Source organism: Dipodomys ordii, unplaced genomic scaffold (assembly GCF_000151885.1).
Source record: "Dipodomys ordii isolate 6190 unplaced genomic scaffold, Dord_2.0 Scaffold165, whole genome shotgun sequence".
Lineage (NCBI taxonomy): Eukaryota > Metazoa > Chordata > Mammalia > Rodentia > Heteromyidae > Dipodomys > Dipodomys ordii.
In genome coordinates this window covers 2,781,119-2,805,514 of record NW_012267381.1, presented here as the reverse complement: position 1 = coordinate 2,805,514, position 24,396 = coordinate 2,781,119, and the positions used below count along the sequence as shown (strand labels likewise).

General features: G+C 42.8%; 1 protein-coding gene across 1 annotated transcript in view; it reads right to left on the bottom strand.

Annotated features, from left to right (window-relative positions):
* Nucleotides 1–4,712: 4,712 nt before the first annotated feature.
* LOC105998520 (leucine-rich repeat-containing protein 37A3-like) overlaps nt 4,713–24,396 on the bottom strand; it is a 69,973-nt gene continuing 50,289 nt past the window's right edge. Inside the window, exons 5-12 of the mRNA XM_013033245.1 lie at nt 22,826–22,900; nt 14,777–14,895; nt 12,114–12,378; nt 10,601–11,861; nt 9,936–10,040; nt 6,960–7,006; nt 4,943–4,994; nt 4,713–4,856 (exon numbers count right to left, since the gene is read on the bottom strand). Of these exons, the coding sequence (XP_012888699.1) occupies nt 4,713–4,856; nt 4,943–4,994; nt 6,960–7,006; nt 9,936–10,040; nt 10,601–11,861; nt 12,114–12,378; nt 14,777–14,895; nt 22,826–22,900 (2,068 nt within the window). The remainder of the gene's footprint in view (nt 4,857–4,942; nt 4,995–6,959; nt 7,007–9,935; nt 10,041–10,600; nt 11,862–12,113; nt 12,379–14,776; nt 14,896–22,825; nt 22,901–24,396) is intronic.

The following is a 24,396-nucleotide window of genomic DNA, read 5'->3' as shown; positions in this document are numbered from 1 at the left end:
CCCAGGCAGCCGCGGGGCGGTTCTCACTCCTCCCTCCACCCGGGCCGGCTCACTTGCAAGGCCTCGGCCGCGGGGCCAGGGCTCAGCAACCACACCAACAAGGTTTTTGTCGCTCTCGGGTCGCCGCTCAAAGCCTGGCCCACGTGGAAATCCGTGGGACTCTTTAATTTACTACCAAAAGGCCAGAGGTAGAGCTGTGACTCAAGTGGCGGGGGTGCACCTAAAGGTGCTGCGCGCCGAGGTCGTCTTAGCAGCCGGTGGGCGCACGGAGGGCGAGGGCGGGTGTGGGGCGCAGCCTCGGAAGAAGGGCTGGGGGCTCGGGAAGCCAGGCTGTCTCCAGGCAGCGAGGGAGCCCAGGGAAAGCAGGGAGATGCCCGCCGCCCATTCACCTGGCGGCCCTGCCACCCCCGTAGGCCGCTTACAACTCACCGAAGAGCGCAGGGTGCGGGAGCCCGACGCTGCCTGCCGCCGCAGCCCCACCGCAAGACCGCGAACCCCGCGGCTTCCCGGCCACCGACAACAGGAAGCCGCGCCACTGCGCCTGACGCCATCACATTGGCTCCGCACTGAAGTGCCGCCTCCGGAAGGCGGAGCCACTGAGCAGGTCCGAAGCGGACGCGGGGCGGGGCCAACCGCCTTCCTCACCCCGGGGCGGAGCCAACCGCCTTCCTCACCCCGGGGCGGAGCCAACCTCCTTCCTCACCGGGGGCGGGGCCAACCGCCTTCCTCACCCCGGGGCGGAGCCAACCGCCTTCCTCACCGGGGGCGGAGCCAACCGCCTTCCTCACCGGGGCGGGGACCCGGGCTGATATCTCTGCGTCCCGGCGCCCCCACCAGGCCCAGGCCCACGGAGCCGGGGACGACGCGTTCCCAATGCCCCAAACCCGCTGGTCCGCGCCAGCCGAGATCCCGACGTCTGCAGGACTTTTTTATCTCGCTGGATCTCAGCACCAACTACGCGACATGGGAGCCAAGGACCAACCCTCCTGCGACCGGCTCCCCGAGGGCCACGGCGCCGCCCTGTGGGCAGAACCGAGGGAGCCGAGGCCCAAGTCCCAGCCTCCCCCGGCTGGGCTCTCCGGGGTCTGAAAAACACCTGCTTCATCCTCACCTTGTCCCAGAAGATGGCCCCGAGGCTCCCCTGGGCCTCACACGCCCTCCCGTGTGCCCCTGGCCGGCCCGCCCCTCCTCAGCCCCTCGGAGTTCGTTTTATCCCTACCCCCACCGTTGGTCTTCAGCTCCACCCAAATCGGAGCTCCTCATTGCCCTAGAGGCCCAGCCACGCAGCTGGCCACGCCCTCTCTCCACCCAGACCTGCCTTGCCTGCACTTACCTCACTTCCGCCCTCACTTCCTTCGCCAGACCTACCCGCCACTTGGATAGGGCCAGCCATGTGCTGCCTCTTCCGGGGAAATAGGACCTGTCTGAAAAGCCTTATAATAACCTCGATGGGGTCCCTGGGATGGTCGTGAAGGAGTCCTACACTCGGGGAACAGAGCCCAGGGACCTCTGATCCTCTTCTGACGACATTTCCTTTCCATGGAAGAAGTGACATTGCCCTTTCTGATGGACCCAGCAAGAGGTGCAGGCCTCGTCCTGAGGTGAAATTCCCCCTCAGACCTGAGTGGGCGAGGCTGCACTGGCTTGGGAAGAGGTCAGACCCCTGGGGTGACTGAAAACAGGCCAATTCTTTAAGGAAATTCCAACTAGCCTGATGCCACCAGTGTCTTGTGTCCCTGAGTTTCTTCAAGGGAGCGATGCATGGGGGGGGGGGGCGTGCTAACTTTAGGGCCCAGTGTTGCTTCCATTTATGAAACTTTAGGGTTGTTTTTTCCCAACCCTGTTTGTAGGCTGTCAGTTCAGTAACTCTACAGAACTTCTAGTTTTAGACTAGGTGTATCTCAGTGTCTCTGTACAGTGTCTCTTGACTGGTTGAGCTGGTAAAAGACAGGAACATACAAACTTTATTTTGGTGTGAAACTCAGTTTAAACAAGGTGGCAAAGACACCATGTTTTTGTTTTCTTGCCTTCTTGCCCCACCCCACTCCCTAACCCCCCAGACAACTTGACAAAAAATAGTATTTCTGGTCATAATTGGTACCGCCAGAGCATTGATAGTAGTTGTGCACAAGCTTGCCCTGCCTCCGAATCTAGCACTTAATGTCTCTTATTTTTTTCACACAAGTTGTTGAAAGGAAAAATCGATGCCCAAAAGACCACGTGGAACAAAGTCAGGTAGAGGAGAGAAAAGTTATTGTCAGAAGAGCTACCAAGTTCAAGCTCTCCCGAGGAGAGGAGAAAAATGGCACCGACTGGCTCCTCTGAGGGACTCTGTACAGTTGGAGCGCTGGAGGTGGGGGCTGCCTCACCTAACTCAGCAGGCGCTGCCATCGAAGACAGCGATTAGGTCTGCGAGGGAGGTGCGTTTCCTTACAGTTGGGAGTAATGCGTAATTGCTCAGAATAATTCCTTGTCTGCTTTGCAGGCTGCCTCATCTGGTCTTTTACCTTTCAGGCTTCTGCCTCTCCAAAGGTGTGCAGGTATATTAACTCTTCCAATAGTTCTGCACGCCTTTTTGAAGCTGCCTAAAGGCTTGGGTCCTGGGTTGGGTGGGGTGGGGCAATGGGAATGGAGAAATATGCACAAACATACATATATATTTCACATTTTTAAATTTTTGCTCAGAAGTGCAGTTGGAACTCAGGATTCTTTCACTCAAAGCTAGTGTTTTACTACTTTGAGCATAGTGGCATTTCCATACATTCCTCATTTTCACAAAGGATTTCCTAAATGAATTTTGAGCCTGCCAGTGAGACGGCAGATGGAAATGTCTCCTTATGATGTTGAGAAATCTAAGCAATTCCATTTTACTTAAGACCCCCATCTCAGTTCTGAGACTGAACTTGTGGCCCACTTTAGCTCCTATGCTAGGAATTTATGACAGAAAGCCATGCACAAGCAATTCTTGGAGCCATAGACGGCCTTTGCTTAAGGCAGATGTTTGCCCCCAAGTGATTTTGCCCCTGAGTGACCTAGGGCTAAGAGTTTCAGTAAAAACCATATAATGTTCTGACCATATAATGTCTTGACCAACCGGTTCTTCAGAGCCCAGGGCGAAATATGCCATGCATACTGTTGGTCCAGGTGTGACTCATTACCGTTTGTGGTCAAGCTATGGACCAAGGATATTTTTCTGTAAGGCCAATCATATTTGCCCAGCTTAGCTTGCTTTAAATGTTAACCAATCATGTAATTTCTTATAGTAAAAGTTCCTTAAAGTTGTTTGTTCAATATTATAACAAACTGTGCTGATTCTATGCTCGGGGCCTCTTAGCACCCAGTGCGTGGAGGACCAAGCTTGAGCTTGCAATAAACGACTCTTTGCTGTTTGCATTGATCGTGGTCTCTGGTGGTCTGTAAGGAGGCATCCGAAAACGGGGTACTTCAATGTGACTTGAATAAAATAAAGGCACTGGCAAATTGCTATGGGATGAAGAGAATTTGGTTTCTAGGTTTATGGCATGTATGAACATGTGAATAACTATTAATTTGGGGCTTAAAGTTTAGTTTAATTTCAATCTTTGGTCCTCTGTTCCTCATCTTACCAGATTTTTTTGGTAACAATTTCCTCTTTAATTTTGGATGAACCACCACTTCCTGTGATTCTGTTGGGATTGAGTTACTGGTTTAAAGCCCTACCACAGGCTATGCACATGGCCAGTCAATAAGAACATCCTGTTTCCTGATCTATCACCTAATCAGGTGAGAGACAGGCCTTTTGAGGGCAGCTTTTCTCTGGACTTCCTGACCATTAGTATAGAGTTGTAACTTAGTGATCGCTATTGTTGAGCTACCGTCCTCCCATTGTGTGACACTGGTCAAATAACAGGAAAGCTGATAGGAAGAGGATGCATAATCAATCACAAAGGCACCTTAAGGCCTTTAGTGTCTCCCATAGGTGAGCCTATATAAATTATGTGGATTTTGATATAGGGTTGTTGGGGGGGTTTTTTGGAAAGGCCTTAATATATAGCCTAGGCTAATCTAGAATTCATACTTTTCTTTTCACTCTGCCCCAAGTGGTAAGATTATGGGCAGGTACTACCAACTACAAGCAACATAAAAGCCTAAGTAAAATATTGCCTTTTTTAAGTCCCTCATCTGTTAATTGGCGAGAATAAGGTAGCCATAAGTTTAAATAGCATGCCTACATAGTAAACACAGATAGCTAGAACAATAAAATTAATTTTATTTGTGGGAGACAAAGACAGGATTAATTCGCTCTGCAAACAGCTGGGGCCATACATGCTTTCAGAGCACTTGTGACTGGCCCAATAAGGAGCTGCAGTTACAAATTGGAATTCAATGACCCAAGAGTTGCCTTTTGAGGGGAGCAACTTGTAACCTCCTGTTTCCATTTAGTCTGTGCATTCTTTCTCTTTAAAAAGGAAGGCTTGAGGCCAGTGTCAGAGGATAAACATTTCAATTTTTTGTTGAAGGAAAGATACCACAGCACACAGCACTTTCGCTCTCGCTATTTGGAGGGGGTTGTGCTGATGGCATCTCTATGGCCGTTTCACTGGGCTTCCTGGGAAAAGAACAACGCCACACCTTTTAGTCTTGAAGGCAGCAACCAGACTTTCCCTTGCACCTCACCCCTACACACGCGCATCCCTCCCCCAAGCTAGGAATGTTAAATTGCTCCCAGCCATTCACCCTTGTTTCTTTTGGAAAATTTCATCTTCTTCAGAAGACTCCTTGTCTTGTAGCTTCTTGGCCATGTTTTTCTTGCTTGTAGCACTGAGAGGCCTGTACATATCCCTCAGCCAAAGTGGCCGCCCTAAAAAGAAGCCCTCCTAGGAAAGACAAGGGGAACATAATTAATTCTGCTTTTGCCTGCATTTTCTGGCCACAGCATCAAGCCCTCTTCAATTTAACTTGCCTGACTCTCAGATTCTGAAGGGCCCTGCCTTCGCATACACCAAAGAAAGCCCCTTGGGGGAAAAGAAGTAGACAATTAGTGAAAATTCATGTTATTTTATGTGTGTCACTATGTACATCTCAGGTCTGATGGAAACAGACACCTAGTTCATAATCACAATGAGCAAAGGCTCCCTCAACCCGTGGATTTGCAATCAATTCCAGGCACACAGACAAGACTTGCAGGAAATCTCCATGCCTGTCCCAGAGGTCCCTACAATGCCTTTCGGGAAACCTTTGTATGTGACTTGGTCTTCAGCATATCTAGGATTATCAGCCCCTTTTACCCTCTTTCCCAAAAATTCCTGTACATAAACAACTGCACAACCACACTGGGCAGAACCAGTTACTGTTTTCCAGAGCCTTTCACTCAGTCCTCTTTGGATTTAGTCTCCCATGTGACATTTGCTTGGGTGAAGGAAGAAAGGATAGGAGAGGGAGAGGTGCCTCTGTTCTCTTAGCTGCTTTATCCTACAAGTTGAATCACAGCAAGCAATTTCCTTAGTCCAATGGTGTAGTTTAGAGATTGTCATCTCTGAAAGGCTATCATGATGATTGAAGTATGAAATCAATTTATAGAACATTATTAACGTTTAAAGACAAGCTATTAGGTCTGAATGAAAACAGAACAGAAGCTGGACGCCAGTGGCTCAAGCCTGTAATCCTAGCTATTCAGGAGCTATTCAGATCTGAGGATCTCAGTTCAAAGCCAGACCAGGCAGAAAAGTCTATGAGACTCTTTATCTCCAATTAATCACCAGAAAACCAGAAGAGGTACTGTGGTTGTGAAAGACTGGACAAAAATTGATCAAATTAATGTTACAATTACTAACTGCTCGTTTTGTTTCTGTAATTCGCTTTTTGCTAAATAAGTAACTCCGTGTTGCTCAAACCCTGACTCACATCAGCACAGATGGTGCCGGTCTGTCACACAATGACAGGACATCAGCTCTCCCGCCCGCCCTGTAGTGTGCCAATTATGTGCTAGAGTTACATTATGATTTTCCCACTGTGTGTGATGATTTGCTACAAGATGTTATGATGTATGTTAAGTCCCTGTCCTATCCCAAAAAGTATATAAAAAGTGTTGTAACCCTAGGCTCGGGACCTCTTAGCGTCACCGGTTACCGAGTGTGTGGAGGACCAAGCCCGGGCTTGCCAATAAATGACTCTTTGCTGCTTACATTGATCGCAGTCTTTGGTGGTCTTTTGGGGGGACTCCAAGTCGTGGGTATTACAGTTGAACACTAGCTTTGAGCTGAAGAGCTGAGGGGCAACACCCAGGCTCAGAGTTCAAGTCTCATGACCAATAAAAAAACATCAGTTTGTTCTAGAGACTGTGGATGTCTTCTTGGTATGTGTGTACTGATGGAATGTGTCCACAGGCCAAACACCATGTAAATGGAAAGAACCATCATCTCCTAAAATTCACAAGCAATGTGACCTTGCTGCAATATCATTCCCCCTTTTTCCTTCTCCATTTCTTTATTACTAAAGCAAATGATAAACTAGCATCTGAGGTCTCTCTTACCTAGAATATGTGAAGTACTAGGCAAAAGGGAGAGTGGGGATGAGAAGGTACGCAGGAGGATGAGGAGTTGTTTTCTCATCACTGACAGGAAGGACCAATACATTCCCCCTTCCACCAGACCTACACCCCAACATCCCACAGATTTCTTACACTGCTCCCTGAGGCCCACCATTAGCAGGAGCAGACACAGCTGAAACCTCTGTCTCCCACCCTCATTCACTGAAGGGCTGTGACAGAGAACTATCCACGCCAGTACTGACCACCTCTGCCTCTGCTGAGGAACTACTTTTGCTGGAGCCAGGTAAGACCCCTGGGAAGGAAGAGTGCTCGCCACCTTGGGTAGTGCCCTCCCCCCTCCATTGTAAGGCTAGGGGATAGAAATAGATGAGTTCTAGGGGTTCCTCTAGTGCTCAGAGCCTCATTGAGAGATTTAAAGACTCATATTTACCTTGAAGATCTTTGGCCTTCCCCTGTTGCTCTTCTGTGGCAACAAATCTGTTTTGAAAGAAAGCATAATCATGATTTCCCACCACAATGACCACTATTTCCAACTTTCTGTTCATTCTTTTCTTTATATATTATCTGCCCAGGAGATGATAACTTATCTTAGCTCAGGAATCCCACATTACTAATAGATCTTTTTCTCTTCCACAGTACGAAGCTGAAGGTCTTGTCTGAAATTGTCACTTAACATATGCATTCATTGTGTTAGATAAAATCCAGTACATAATTCCTCATAAAATGCCCTTATTTTGGTCAAATTATTTACTAGAAGCCAAAACAACAGTCCTGCTTTAAAATGAAACACTGCTACTGCTACTAGATACCCTTGTTGAAGAAATCCCAGTAAATACAATAAAATAGTAAATGGAGTTAAGGGGCTGGTAAGTAAGGGAGGAAACTATTATTATTTTATATGAAATAATGCATAACCTAAAACACCTAAGAAAAATCACCTGAAATTTTTTTAGAAATGCAGTGTGCAAATTTTAATAAAGAGGGTAGATAACAAAATAAGGGTGGTCAACACACAAAGTTTCATAGCTTTCCCATATACTAACAAATGGAAGAAAGACCCTATTTACAATTTATTAGAAACTAAACTTGTACCCATGTACAGTATTTTCACAATAAAAAAAGAAACTAAACTTGTATAAACTAAAATTATAACTAAAATTGTATTTAAAAAAAACCTGTAACATAGGGGGATGGCATGCTAGTCACACCTGGAATGCTAGCAACTCAAAAATATGAGATATGAGGATCTTAATCCCAGGAATGCTCATGCAAATGCTCAAGACTGTATATGAAAACCAAACTACAACAACAAGTATTGGGGGCATTGCTTAGATAATAGGTTTGTGTATATCAAGTGTGAGGCCTGAATTATGCAATGATCTCCTTAAAAAACAAAAACCCTCAAACTCATCTTATTCTCTACGGAGAATAAGAAGAATAGGGCTGGAAGGTGGCTCAGTGGTAGAGTGCTTGCCTTGCATGCATGAGGCCCTGGGTTTGATTCCTCAGCACCACATAAGCAGAAAAAGCCGGAAGTGGTGTTGTAGCTCAAGTGGTAGAGCACTAGTCTTGAGCTGAAGAGTTGAGGGACAATGCCCAGGCCCAGAATTCAGGCCCCACAACCGACAAAAGAAAAAAAAAAAAGAATAAGAAGAAATAAAACATGCAGGTTGAGATTCTTCTTTCCTAGAATGTTCTTCCTGGAATATTCCATGTAATCATAATATTTTTTTAACTTTGGAAGGAAAAACATACAAGGATATGAAATATATGGAAAATAAGATCTGAGAGCAAAAGCTTTCCTTACTACCTGTAACTTGAAAAAAATGTTTAAAGCAACTGAGATTAAATAATATGACATTGGTACTGGAGCAGGAAAGACAGATGGATCATGGAAGATAAAGATAGTGTTTTAGCTCAGCAAAGAGTAAGTGTAAAATAAAAATTGTCATGGGAATCAGAGTTTCTGTCCTTGGTTTTGTCACCAGGGTCTTAAGTTTATGTCCTGTTGAAGATGATGGGTGAGATCTTCCTATCAGGACTTTTGTGAGGGTTAGACCAGACAAACTGTGGAAACCTCTTTGTACTATAAGTAGCATACATAATGCTAGGTTTTTGACACTGACCTCAGGTCAAGGTGGCCACATGTACCAAAGGTTTCTGCCTAAGAGATCAGGTATAGAAAGCTCTTTTTAACTTTTTTCTAGAGGGGAGGGAAGGCATGGTAGGGGAAAAACAAAGGCGGAGGTAACAGTGCTTGATAGGAAATGTACTCGTTACCTTACTCATGTAACTGTAACCCCTCTGTACACTTTTATAATAAAAAATGTATTTAAAAATTTAAAAAATTCTGGATTATGAATATAGCCATTCTATTTTTTTCCAAATAGCTTTATTTAATATTAAAGAAAAGTACATTTAATTCTTTTTGTGATTGTTGTTTTCACTTACTGAAATATGTGCAAGGGGAGTGGTGGGGCTGTTTTGTTACTTGTGCCTCCAAATACTTAAGCAACTATTATATTGCTATAAGTTTCTTTTACCCACTCACTTTTTAGGCTGTGGGTGTAACCCAGTGGTAGAGCCCATAGCTAGTATGTACGTTTTCTGATTTAATATCCACAACACACACACACACACACACACACACACACACACACACACACACACAACTTAGGAACATCTGGTTTGTCCATTGCTAGACTGTACTCTAGTATAAATATTGAATTGTATTATTGCTTATTGTGAAGTTAAAATAATACCTCATCTCTCTTCCTTTGACTACCGTTTCTAGACACTACATATAAAACACTTCAAACTTCCTGCCCTCTCAGAAATTGTCATCTAATGAGGCATAAGAAATATGAATGTATACATACATATACATATATATGAACATATAGGCATATTTGTGTGTGAAAATACAAGGTTGAACTGTATAGAAATATGTAGGCCATGAGTCACTGAGAGATGTGGATGTGCTACTTGTATACTTGTATGTATGTATCCAGAAGCCTTTGCAAACTGACCCTATGCTTATCACTGAGTCCTTGACACAAATTTGGACAGTACTCAACAATAAAACTCGGGCTGGGATGTAGCTCAGTGGCAAAGCGCTTGCCTAGCAAGTGCAATGTCCTGGGTTCAATCCCCAGTACCAAAAAAGAAAAGACAAAAAGAAATACAGTTTAAAAAAAACTCACCTCTTCTTTAAGAGTGGTCTCAATTAATTGATATTACAGAAATAAAAATGAGAAATACTGTTCCATAGACAGAAAACTATCTACACCATCAAGGAATTACCTGCTGAAGAGTAGGAAAATGCTTTGCTTTTCAGGTTGTGCATTCTGAATCTATTACAAAGACAGGATATATTATGGAGGTCTGAATGAATTGTGGATCTTACCTCAATGAGACAGAAAATTATAATCAACAACATCACTACTAAAATCACAGCTACTGCCAAGATGATCTTGTTGTTAAAGCCATATCCAGGAACTTCTTGTATGAGCTAAAAAAGTTTTTTTTTTAAAAGACAATTTTGTTAAGTAATGAAGAGATTGGAAAGAGCAAAACTATTCAAAATCCCACTTTTTTTTTTTTGGTCGGTTGTGGGGATTGAACTCTGGGCTTGGGCACTAACCCTGAGCTCTTCAGCTCAAGGCGAGCACTCTACCGCTTGAGCCACAGCGCCACTTCCGGTTTTCTAGTGATAAGAGTCTCACGGACTTTGCTGCTCTGGCTGGCTTTGAACCTCGATCCTCATATCTCAGCCCCCTGAGTAGCTAAGATTACAGGCATGAGCCACCAGTGCCCAGCTCAAAATCCTATTATTCTTCAAGTTGAGGATCTTGAAGATTCTTAAAGCATGCAGCCAATCTAATGTGTTAAAATGCCTTATTAATTTGTACTTTTCTATGTCTCATCTGTGTTTTAGGAGCACTTCAGTCTATAAAGGAGGAGAGAGGGGACTGTCCTAGTCATGATGGACTAAAGCCCTGGCCTTCCTCTCTTCAAGGTGTATCTAAAGGATGAGGAAGTCTAGGCCTGGAGTTCTAGAGTTGTCCTCACCTCACTTGACTCCTTTCGTTCACCTGGAACTTCAGTACTCTCATTAATGTAGTTATCTGTTTTCCACTGGTCTGTATCCCACTCCGCCTTGGACAACTTGACTTCTTGTGATTTGCTGAGAAGTTTCATCAGGAGGCCAGATCTGGAGACGAGCTTGGAACAGGCATTCTGCATGTCAGTCTCAGAGCAGTCCATTTTCAAGGTCCGGATGAGCTGAGATAGCAGCTTTCTTACATCATTGTTGGGAACAAGAGGCTTCAGCTGCTGGTTTAACTGCATTTCAAAATGATCACCAAAGGATGGAAACTGGTATTGGTAGTCTGTGGCCTTGACTGATGATGAGTCAATGCCCATGTTGATGCCCTGCCATAGTGTCTCGTTGGTTTGTTGGACAGGCGGCATTAAGTTGAATGCAGTCACTCTAGAACCTGGAGCAGCAATTTCACTAATTGTGTTTTGAGGGTGACTTCCTGCTGGTACAGGAATGTTTTTAACAAAAGTATTTCCTTCTAAAACATTTGTTGTAATCTCTTGTTTTGGAGGAGTGATGTCTATAGAAGGATTTGAAATGGCATAGAATTCTGGAAAAGTATTCTCCTGAGAGTTCAGCTCTCCCCATGATGCAAAGTCCTCTCCAGAAGGGGAATTTATGAGGCTCCTTACTCCAGAAAATGGAGGCCTGTTTGCATGCACTGGTCTAAAGAGTCTAGTTTTCTTTCTGAACTTTCTGTTCAGTTTAGCTTTAGGTATTCTGTGGGTTACAAAAGAGCCAGTACTATGAACGGCATAACTTTGGGGGGATATGATTGTATTAGAAGCCTTTTTGCTTTTAACTCTAGAATTTGTACCATCTAAAACAAACCTGGTGTAGGTTAAGGTTTTTGCTCTATTTTTTACCTCATTTAGGGCTTTTTCAGTGGTGGACATGGAGGCCCTGCCGGCTGAGTCTGGATTCAGGAGTGAAGAGGCTGCTGCCTTAAGTTCCTTTGTGAACGAGAGCTCTGTGGGCAAGGAGTTTCTCACCAATTTCCTGGGCTTCTGAGCCACGTGAAGCTCCCTTATGGGTAGTCTCCTAAACCGTTCTTTAGCAATATTCTCTAGAAGAGGCTGGCCACTCTGTTTCCTCCAGATGTTCTGTTTGGCCACTTTCTTGAAGTGCCTTTTCTGTATGCTTCTTGGCCCCTTGAGGACTCTGTTGAGCCTCTGTGGTCTTTCCTCTGTACTCTTCATCTCTGCCTGGATGTTTTCCTGTGGTTGGACACTGTGCATTTTTCTGGGAAAGATTTGGCGTTTAAATTTAGGGCCTAAAATAGTGATAGGCTGTATATCCACATTTACTTCTTCTTTCTTTTTAACCTCATTAATTTTTTTCTGAATTTCTGCATTTAACAGATTTTCCAGAAAATTAAGCTTATTCAGTTTATTTTTGTTGGATTCTGGCTTAAAGTGGGGTCTTCTATTGGTTTTTGTATTATCCATGTAATCATCCCCACTTTTCTCATTTGAGAATAACAGTTTAATGAATGGTAACAATGTTGTCCTTACATCATGTAGATTTCCCTCTGATAAATAGGGCAATATATTGTTGAGTGCACTACTAATTTCATTTTCTTTGCTCAACTCTAGCTGCTCATTCATTACGCCTGAGTAGCTGGCATCATTTTTGTCCATATGTTCTTTTTCTGGTTCAATAATCAGCTCAGTGCTATTGTTTCTCTTCCGATCAGTTAACACCTTCATGAATCTTCCTTCTGGGTTCCCTATTGATTCTTCTTCAACTGTCAGAAAAGAAGAAACTGCTTTGATAAGGGAAGACTAATGGGTAGGTTCTTGTCAGTCTACACCTCATAACCAACCCAGCCAAATACCTTAGGGGTCAGAAAAGATTTGAGTGTCATATAGAGCAGTGAGTAGAATCAGCTCAAAGGTAGGCCTATGAAATGGCAACAAAAAGATGATTTTTTTTTTTTTACACAGTAGCTATTAGAGTATTCTAAGTAAGATATTTCTGTGTGAAATACAGGATCCTATTTAGGATATCAAGTTTCTCAGTACTCATTTAACAGCCCTTCAAGCAGCTTCTCTGGGGAAGAGCCCTGCCCCCTCTCATTTACATACCCCATATTGTCCTGTCTCTAATGCAGAGGGAGCACAAGACTCTTTTTCCCATGTCCTCAGGGCGCTTCAAGGTTCTTGCTACCATCACAGCTGCTCAGGAGGACAAAGCCCAGTCCTCAGGATAGCAAGGACAGAGATGCTAACCCAGAGGTCCCTCTCCTGATGATAAGTCCCCAATCATTATTATAAAGTTCTTTTTCACCTACACACAGTTCCTTCATTGGGGCTTTGTGATGACAGGACACTCAGAAACACAGTAGAAAATAGAAGAACATTCTGATAGTTTCCTTAAACTTGGGCAGGGAGCTGGTGTGCTAATTTTCTGTTTGCAACAAATCAAGATAATAATGACAATTTGTGGATAAAACATTCCTATTTAACTAGGCACTCACATTTCTATCTGGTCTAGCCTCTAGCCATGATCTAGGTGATATCACAAAGGTGCATTGATGCCTGATTGTTAGTTAGAATGCTGTTTGCTAACTTTTGATTAAACTTGCTTGGAAACATTATCCTTATATCTGGAGTAGCTTGAGTTACAGTCATAAAATAGAAGTGGGGCTGAAAAAGTTACTTTCTTTTAAAGATGGAAATGCTGAAGAAGTTTTTTTCTTCTTTTTTTTTTTTAAAGACAGAAATGTTCGCTTAAAACATTTCCAGCTTTACTTGGGAATGATCCAAAGCTTCTGAGTGCATGAATGTCTACAGTATCATTATCAACATAGGTTTCTTGTGAAGAACTAGAGTATTTTAGGAGCAATAAGGGTCATGGGAGGAAGTTAGGACTTTGAAAGAAAAAGGAGGAACTTGAGCATTCTCAGAATTGGGGACATAAGACCTGGGCATGAAGATACAGCACTTGATAACACTGATGTTATTTTCCTAATATTAAAAGTGAAAGGTTCTTGCTGTCCCTACCTCTGGGAAGAAGGGAATGTTATATGTGGGAAAAAGCCCTAGGTTACCAGTAGAGACCTGTATTCAAGCTTCTTGATGTTAAATCAGACATGTTTTAGAAGCCAAAAAGACGCACAGAAAGGAGGGACAAAGGGTAAACAAATGCAGCAATGGTACTCACTAGACACTATGTTGAAAATGAATTATATATGGGGATAAGAAGGAAAAACTCAGAGCAAGGGAAGGGGTGACAAGGACCAAAAAGAAATGTACTGTTAGGCGGGGGGTGGGGGAAGGGGGGGGGAAGCGGTGGTGGTGAATGTAGCTGTGGAGATGGAAGGGAAGGGATGGTAGGGAAAAACAAAGGAGGAGGCAACAATGCTTGATAGGAAATGTACTCATTACCTTGCTCATGTAACCCCTCTGTACAGTATTTTTTAAAAATGTTTTCTTAATTGTGAAAATATCGTACAGACGGGTTACAATTACATGGGCAAGGTAATGTATTTTCAAAAACTTATTTTTTTTAAAAAAAAGAATTGTACTGTTTATCTGACTTAAGTAATCCTTTTTTTTTTTTTTTGGTCAATCATGGGGCTTAAACTCTGGGCTTGGGCATTGTCCCTCAGCTCTACAGCTCAAGGCCAGTGCTCTACCACTTGAGCCACAGCACCACTTCTGGTTTTTGAGTGGTTTATTGGAGATAAGAGTCTCACAGACTTTCCTTGCTCAGGCTGGCTTTGAACCGTGATCCTCAGATCTCAGCCTCCTGAGTAGTTAGGATTACAGGCGTGAGCCACTGGCGCCTGGCTTGACTTAAGTAATTCTAACCCCTTTATATATCATCTTTTAGTACCAATAAAAATTTCTTTTTAAAGTTTTGTAAGCCAGTAGGTTTCCAGAAAAATTGCTAAAGGCTGGCCCAGATAAAAGTATGAGACCTTATCCAAATATAATGTGAATGATCCGTGTACAGGAAAACTTTGAGTTTTGAGTTGGATATTAAGAACTTGAGTATGAGCAACGGAGCTGTTCAGAAATGAATGGCATTTAGCACTGAATAAGTAGATAGAAATAAGGCAATTGCACTATGTGTTTAAAATTGTTAGTAAGGAGAAGTAAAAATTAAATGAAAAAAGTCTCATCAGGCAACAGACTTACGACAATATGTGATGTTTATAAGCAATACATGGTCACAGTGCAGCTTGACTGTCTTGCAGATAACCTCAATATCATGTTTATATTGGCAGAGGCAGCCAGCCATTTGGTGAGGCAAGATCCTATAAATGGAAATGCAAGAGAATTAAAATAATGGAAAAGGGGTTACTGAGGGTAGAAGACGCAGGCCAAGGCCACCAACTTGTTTCCCCTCTGCAGAAATAAGTTGTGGAGGAATATGGCCTGGACAGTTGCAGAGGATCCCTTTGGTAAATTGATGCTCTTGAAAACAAATTAAGAAGTCAGTACCTAGAAGCGATAGGATAGAATTGAGTGACATAGATCTGTAATTTAATTCAGAAGCACTCCTATCAACGCAAAACTTGTCTTTCTAGTCTGAGAGTGCACTTTAAGGAGGAAGACTTCTAAGAAGAATTTGAAAACAATTCCAAATTCAAGAGTCCCTTTCTCAATTTATATTGGTAGTAGTAAATATTATCCTTTATTTTGGGCACAAAAATCTGTTTAGTTTAATGCAGATGGTGTGTTTAGGAAACTATATATCACAATGGTCAAATGTAGGCACTCTGAGCACATAAAAAAGTGGGTAGCCTATACAACTTGTGGGCAGGGAAAGGAGCGAGAAACCAGCGGACAGTAAAGGAAGGGATGACATTATCTTTAAAAAGTCCTATGGGACTGCGAAGGTGGCTCAATTGTAGAGCGCTTGCCTTGCATGCACGAGGCCCTGGGTTCAATTCCTTAGCACCACATAAGCAGAAAAAGCAGAAGTGGCGCTGCGGCTCAAGTGGTAGAGTGCTAGCCTTGAGCTGAAGAGCTGAGGGACAGCACCTAGGCCAAGAGTTCAGGCCTCATGCCCGGACCCCCCCTTCCCCCAAAAAAGTACTTACTTCTGTACAATTTTTTTTTCTGCTTATATGGTGCTGAGGAATCGAACCCAGGGCCTCATGTATGCAAGACAAGCACTCTACCACTGAGCCACCTTCCCAGCCCTGTACAATTTTTTTTTTTGTAAGGAAAGAGGGGTTAGGTGTGCAGCTCAATTGTAGAGTGCTTGTCTAGCACATATGAAGCTTTAGATTTGATGTCAGCACTACACACACACACACACACACACACACATACTCACATAAAGATAACAGGAATGAGACTAGGATGTCTGCTTTCTCCACTCCTCTTCAATATAGCATTAGAATTCCTAGCTAGAGCAATAAGGCAACAGGAAACATGAAAGAGATCCAAATAGGGAAAGAAAAAGTAAAACTCCCCCTCTTTGCAGATGACATGATCCTATATTAAGAGAATATCATAGACTCTACGCCCAGGTTACCTGAGCCGATACAAAACTTTGGAGTAGCAGGGCATAAAATTAATCCCCAGGGTTAGGAAGGTGGCTCAGTGGTGGAGTGCTTGCCTTGCATGCATGAGGCCCTGGGTTCAATTCCTCAGCACCACATAAGCAGAAAGCCAAAAAAGTGGCACTGTGGCTCAAGTGGTAAAGTGTTCACCTTGAGCTGAAGAGCTGAGCACCCAGACCCAGAGTTCAAGTCCATGACTGACAAAAATAAAATAAGATTAATCCTCCAAAATCAGTAGCTTTTCTATAGGTCAACAATGAAAAGGGAGAGACTGATATTAAAAAAGCAATTCCTTTTGCAATAGCCTATAAAAACCAAAATCCTGGGGCTGAGAAGTTGGTTCAGTGGTAGAGTGCTTGCCTTGCATGCCTGAGGCCCTGGGTTCGATTCCTCAGCACCACATAAGCAAAAAGAAAAAAGCCGTAAGTGGTGCTATGGCTCAAGTGGTAGGGCACTAGCCTTGAGCTGAAGAGCTGAGGGACAGTGCTCAGGCCCAGAGTTCAGGCCCCACAACCGGACCCAAAAAAAAAAAAAAAAGCCAAAATCCTAGGTATCATCTTAACCAAATAAGTGAAGGACATCTACAATGAAAACTTCAAAACTCTGAAAAAGGAAATTAAAGCAGATCTGAGGAAGAAAAAAAACGTTCCAGGCTCCTGTATTGAGAGGATTAACATGTGATAATGGCAATATTGCCAAAGGCTATATACAAATTCAATGCCATACCCCCATCAATATCCTAACTTCTGTCTTTAATGAAACAGAAGAAGCAATCCAAAAATTCATATGTAACAATAACACAAACAGTCCTTAGCAGGAAGAACAGTGCTGGAGGAATACCTATACCAAACTTCAAACTCTATTAAAAAGCTGTGGTAATAAAAATAGCTTGAAGCCTGGCGCCGGTGGCTCACACCTGTAATCCTAACTACTCAGGAGGCTGAGATCTGAGGATCACGATTCAAAGCCAGCTCTGGCTTGAAAGTCCATGAGACTCTTAACGCCAATAAACCACTTGAAAACTGGAAGTGGTGCTGTGGCTCAAGTGGTAGAGCACTTGCCTTGAGCTGAAGAGCTGAGGGACAGTGCCCAAGCCCAGAAATTATCCTGCAGACTTATGGCCACCTAATCTTCGACAAGGGAACCAAAAAAAGTAGGATGGAAGAAAGCATCTTAAACAAATGGTGCTGGCAGAATTGGCTAAACACATGTAGACAACTAAAGTTAGATCCTTATATTTTACCCTGCACCAGAATCAATTCCAAATGGTCACAGACCTCAAGGTAAAAGCAGATACCCTGGGCTCCTGGGCACAGTTTGAAAGTTTCTTAATAAAGACCCAGAAACACAACAAATCAAAGAAAGGTTGGACAAATGGTATTGCATTAAACTGCAGAGCTTCTGCAAGGCAAAGGACATAGCTAGCAAGATATATAGAAAGCCCATAGACTGGGAGACTATTCTTGTTATCCATACAATAGACAAGGGCCTCATAACTAAAATATACCTACAGCTCAAGAAATTAAATTTCCCCAAAACAAACCCCCAAAGAGACAACCACTCCATTAACAAGTGGGTTAAAGACTTAGACTTATCTGAAGAAGAAATATGAATGGCCAAGAGATACATGAAGAAATGCTCAACATCTTTGGCCATAAAAGAAATGCAAATCAAAACAACATAGAAAGAAAGAAAGAAAGAAAAGAAAGAAAGAAAGAAAGGAAGGAAGGAAGGAAGGAAGGAAGGAAGGAAGGAAGGAAGGAAAGGAAAGAAGGAAAGGAAGGAAGAAAAGAAAGGAAAGAAAGAAAGAACAAAGAAAGAAAGAAAGAACCCTAAAAACAACAGATGCTGGCTGGTGGCCAAAGTGGAATGCTACTATACACTGTTGGTGGGAGTGCAAACTTGCCCAATCACTCTGGAAAGCAGTATGGAGGTTCCTCAAAAGACTAAACATAGGGCTAGGATGTAGCTCAGTGGCAAAGCGCTTGCCTAGCAAGTGCAACATCCTGGGTTCGATCCCCAGTACCAAAAAAGAAAAGACAAAAAAAAAAGACTAAACATAAAGCTCCCCTATGATCTAGCAATCTCACTCCTGGGCATTTACCCAAATGACCACAAACAAGGCCATACTAAAGCTACCATCACAACCATGTTCATTGTAGCATTATTTACTATAGCAAAGCTATGGAACCAACCCAAATCCCCCTGGTAGATGAAAGGATCAAGATGTTTTATATAAATACACAATGGAGTTCTGTGCTTCCATCAGAAAGAATGGCATTGCCCCATTGGTAAGGAAATGGAAAGACCTGGAAAAAATATATTAAGTAAACCAGACACAAAGAAAAGTAGGTTGCATAGTTTCCCTCATTTGTAAGATCTATAATGTGTCTATGATATTATTTTATTTATTTATTTATTTATTGTCAGTCATGGGGCTTGAACTCTGGGCCTGGATGCTGTCCTGTCCTTCAGATCTTCAGCTCAAGGCTGACACTCTACCACTTGAGCTTTTTCTGATAATGTGGTGTTGATGAATCGAACCCAGGGACTCATGCATGAGAGGCAAGCACTTTACCACTGAGCCACCTTCCTAGCCCCTGTCTATGATATTCTTAACAGGGGATCTCAATAAACCAATTGCTTAGTGCATAGGACCATATGTAATGAAGCTTATCAACATGAACTCCAAGATACAGAAACAAGAGGTTCTTCTTATGTCCTATTGTAGGGTTTTGTTTGTTTCTCTTTTCTATACCTTGTGTCTTGTATATAAGATTATTCAGATGGGAAGGTGGCTCAGTGGTAGAGCACTTGCCTTGCATTCATGAGGCCCTGGGTTCGATTCCTCAGCACCACATAAGCAAAAAGAAAAAAGCAGGAAGTGGCGCTGTGGCTGAAGCGGTAGAGCGCTAGCCTTGAGCTGAAGAGCTGAGGGACAGCACCCAGACCCAGAGTTCAGGCCCCACAGCCAAAAAAAAAAATTATTCAATCTGTGGAAGGGAAAGGGACAGGACAAAGGATAAACTAATGTGACACTGATACTCACTTGACACCATCTTGGATATGAACCTTACAACTTGAAGGAGAAAGGAGTAGGAAGGGGTAAGAGGGAGAAAATGAGGGATTGGGTAACAGTGTTTTTAAAACATGTATTCATTACCTTACTTATGTAACTTTAACGCCCTGCTCATCACCTTTTCAATAAAGATTTAAAAATAAAGATAATAAGGCATAACATACTATAAAGAATTCATTAATTTATTTTGGTACTTTCAAAGATGAGGAGCTCACCTTTAATACAATAATACAAGCTAATCAATGTAATAGGAATGATAAAATTAGAAAATCTTCATTCTGTGGCCACTAAGTAATAATTTGTTTAGATGATTATCACTGATACATAATTGGATGAAAAGGTGTTTATGTCAGTATCTTTTTTTTTTTTTTAGTTGGTCGTGGGGCTTGAACTCTGGGCTTAGATGCTGTCCCTGTGCTCTTCAGCTCAAGGCGAGCGCTCTACCACTTGAGCCACAGTGACACTTCTGGTTTTCTAGTGGTTTATTGGAGATAAGGGTCTCAAGGACTTTCCTGCCTGGGCTGGCTTTGAACGTGATCCTTAGATCTCAGCCTCCTGAGTAGCTAGGATTACAGGCATGAGCCACATGTACCTGGCTTGTCAGTATCTTTATAGATGTTTACAGATATCAAATCCCTACCTCACAGAGTATTTACGAATTACCAAGAATACTACCATTTATGGTAATAAAATCAGCATTATGGGCTAAATTACTCATGTGGAAAAGAGAAACTCAGATTATGGAGTGATTTGCAAAAAATGTAGATTTTTTTTAAGTTTGCCAATGAAAAACCAAAAAAAGTAGTGAAAATTTTCAGATCTAAGTAATCAAAACATGAGATTCACCACCTGATCTTTGATTTATTGAGAATGGAAGCAAAACAGATTCAAAGAATATTATTAGCTTCTGGCAAAGATATAAGCTCTCACCAGAAGCAACCAAACAAATACAAAAAAAAATCATCAAGCATCAGGTTTCAAGACATTGGATACCATGCAGTCAAGGAGAGGGATCATGAGGAAATATAAAATAAAAGCCAGGTTGGGCTGGGAAGGTGGCTCAGTGGTAGAGCGCTTGCCTTGCATGCATGAAGCCCTGGGTTCGATTCCTCAGCACCACATAAGCAGAAAAAAAAAGCCAGAAGTGGCACTGTGGCTCAAGTGGTAGAGTGCTAGCCTTGAGCTGACGAGCTGAGGGACAGCGCCCAGGCCCAGAGTTTAGGCCCTATGACCGGACCAAAAAAAATTAAAAAAAAAAAGAAAGCCAGGCGCCAGTGGCTCATGCCTGCAATCCTAGCTACTCAGGAGGCTGAGATCTGAGGATCACGGTTCAAAGCCAGCCTGGGCAGGAAAGTCCGTGGGACTCGTATCTCCAATAAACCACTAGAAACCCGGAAGTGGCGCTGTAGCTCAAGTGGTACAGTGCTCGCCTTGAACTGAAGAGCTGAGGGATAGCGCCCAAGCCCAGAGTTCAAGCCCCATGACCAACAAAAAATAAAAAAAAAAAAGAAATATAAAATAAGTAAAGTGAGCCCCTGTTCTGATTTAGATAGGAGATGATTTCACAAGGTTATGTGTTGAAGGCTTGGTCTGTCCCCAGCTGGTATAGCTATTAAGATGTAATTGGATTCTAAGGGCATAAACCTTAGTGATAACACATTGATAGCTCAATGTGTTCTTAGGAAGTGAGGTCTAGATGAAGAAAATAGGTTACTGGCATTGTTCCTTGGGACCTTCTTTTTTTTTTTTGGTCGGTTGTGGGAATTGAACTCTGGGCCTGGGCGCTGTCCCTCAGCTCTACCACTTGAGCTACAGGGCCACTTCCGGTTTTCTGGTGGTTTATTGGAGATAGGAGTCTCACGGTCTCTCCTGCCCCGGCTGGCTTTGAACCGTGATCCTCAGATCTCAGCCTCCTGAGTAGCTAGGATTACAGGCGTGAGCCACCAGCGCCTGGCCCTTGGGCCCTTCTTGTGTCACTCTCTTTGTTTCCTGACTGTCATATGTGGTGCTATATTTCTACCACCATCATGTCTGTTTTACAAACCCACAGCAATGACACTAAGTGACCATAGAATGTACAGATGCTGCCCACCCACTTTTTGCTTCAGTTTTTTTTTTTTTCCTAAAGGGAAAAAATGTTTTGGTTGAGGCCATGCTTGGGTAGTGATCTTCCTACCATGTTCCTCACATAGCATGGATTAGACGATCTCTCCGCCTTTTGGCCCAGGCTGGGTAAAACTAATCCTCCTTATCTGCTCTGAAGTATTAGGGAGTACAGGTAAAAGCTACTACACCTAGCAAGAATGCATTCTTAGACACAGAGTTCTTAAAAAAAAAATGTGAAGTGAGAGATCATCAAAAATATATGTTAAAAAAAATGAGGGCCCCCCCGCCCCAGTCCAGGGCTTGAATTCAGGGCCTGGGCACTGTCCCTGAACTTCTTTTGCTCAAGTCTAGCACTCTATCACTTGAGCCACAGTGCCACTTCTGGCTTTTTCTAAAGTTTATGTGATACTGAGGACTTCATGCATGCTAGGCAAGCACTCTACCACTAAGCCACATTCCCATCCCAAAATTGAAGTTCTTGAGAACTCACTTAATAGAATAAATAGCCATAAACAAAGAGAAGATATGTACAATGACATGTCTGAGAAGAAAGACTTGTACCAGATAGGTATAAAGCACTCTTAATATTCAATAAGACAGGTGCTGGTGGCTCACGCCTGTAATTCTAGCTAATCAGGAGACTGAGATCTGAGGAATGCAGTTCAAAGCCAGCTAAAACAGGAAAGTCTGAGAGACTCATCTCCAATTAATCAAAAAGCTGAAAGGGGAGCTGTAGTTCAAAGTGATAGAGCACTAGCTTTGAGCAAAAAAGCTCAGGGACAGCAACCAAGCCCTGATTTCAAGCTCTTCCCTCTCCCGTATACACACACACACACACACACACACACACATACACACAATTCAGCAAGAATAAATGCCTAAATAAAATATGAGAACAAATTTGAATAGAAATGTCAGTAAGGATGATATTTACACATAGACATTCAATATCATGAGCAACAAAATGAAAATTAAGAACACACTAACACACCACTACATACCTACTATAAGAAGGCTAAAAACTTTAGAAAGTAAAACTAGAAGGATCAGGGGAAGATGTGGAGCAATTGCAATCACATTTATTGCCAGTGGGACATGATAAGGGTTTTCTGATGTGACGGAAGCCAAACCTCCACACATTCTATGATTTCATTTATAGGATGTTCTAAAAAGGGGAGAAATGCAGGGACAGAAATAAGATTGAGGGTTTCCAGGGGCCAGTGGTGGTGGAAATGAACTAACTTCAAAGGGCCTGAGTGGCCTTTTGAGGGTGATAGGTACATGGTAGTGGTTACGTGGCTAAACAAACTCATTAAACTATACCCTTAAAAAGTGTGAAGTTACTCATGAAAATTGTGCCTCAAAGTATATTAATAAACTAATAAGCATAAATTAATGAAGTTAATTTATTAATGAAATTAATAAGCTTAAAATAGGTGATATAAATAGAAAGAAATATATGTGATGTAAAGAAACAAGTTAGCTTACAGTTTTTCCAACTCAAGAGTCATCGTGAGGATGTTCTCAACTGTTGCAAGTTGCACTTGCGTTCTTCCCATGTCTCTGAGGGAGAAAGTCAACCCATTTATGATGAACCAAATACAAATGTTGCAAACTTAAAAACATAATTCAGCCAGGTGCTGGTGGCTCATACCTGTAATCCTAGCTACTCAGGAGGCTGAGATATAACCATCATGGTTCAAAGCCAGTCTGACCAAGAAAGTCCATGAGATTTTTATCCCCAATTAAGCATAAAAAATCTGGAAGTTGAGCTGTGGCTCAAGTGGTAGAGCACTATACTAGCCTTGAGCACAAAGCTTAGTGACAACACCCAGTCAAGTTCAAGCCCCAAGACCAGCAATCTTTAAAAAAGATAATTCAATATGTGTTCCTGTCTTATGCCAATAACCCTAGCTACTTAAGAGACTGAGATCTAGGGGACTGCAGTTCAAAGCCAGCCTAAGTAGAGAAGTTCATGAGATTCTATCTCCAAAACAACCAGTAAAAAGTTGTGCTAGAGACATGGATGAAGTGGTAGAGAATCAAGCAAGCTATGCAAGCATAACACCTTGAGTTCAAACTCTGTTATCAAAAATTAAGTAAATAAATACAAAATCAAGCATATTTCAAGCATTTATAATTACTTTAATTTTGACTTTTTTGGGGGGGGGTTGGTCATGGGGCTTGAACTCTGTGCCTGGGCGCTGTCCCTCAGCTCTTCAGCTCAAGGCCAGCACTGTACCACTTGAGCCACAGGGCCACTTCCGGTTTTCTGGTGGTTTATTGGAGATAAGAGCCTCATAGACTTTCCTGCCCAGGCTGGCTTTGAACTATGATCCTCATATCTCAGCCTTATTAGTAGCTAGGATTACAGGCTTGAGCCACTGGTGCCTGTAATTTTGACTTCTTTATATAGCTATCCATCTCAGTTTGTCCCAGAAGATAATTTCAGAGAGCAATTTTTTACTGTCCAATTAACCAGATTAATAACCTTGGCATTGAATAGAACTTACATCTTTTTTTCTGAACATTACCTTTTCATTTTCACAATGTATCCCTCTCTGCATTTTTCTTGTTTTTTTTTTGGGGGGGGGAGGTCCGGTCGTAGGGCCTGAACTCTGGGCTTGGGCGCTGTCCCTCAGCTCTACCACTTGAGCTACAGGGCCACTTCCGGTTTTCTGGTGGTTTATTGGAGATAGGAGTCTCACGGTCTCTCCTGCCCCGGCTGGCTTTGAACCGTGATCCTCAGATCTCAGCCTCCTGAGTAGCTAGGATTACAGGCGTGAGCCACCAGCGCCTGGCCCTTGGGCCCTTCTTGTGTCACTCTCTTTGTTTCCTGACTGTCATATGTGGTGCTATATTTCTACCACCATCATGTCTGTTTTACAAACCCACAGCAATGACACTAAGTGACCATAGAATGTACAGATGCTGCCCACCCACTTTTTGCTTCAGTTTTTTTTTTTTTCCTAAAGGGAAAAAATGTTTTGGTTGAGGCCATGCTTGGGTAGTGATCTTCCTACCATGTTCCTCACATAGCATGGATTAGACGATCTCTC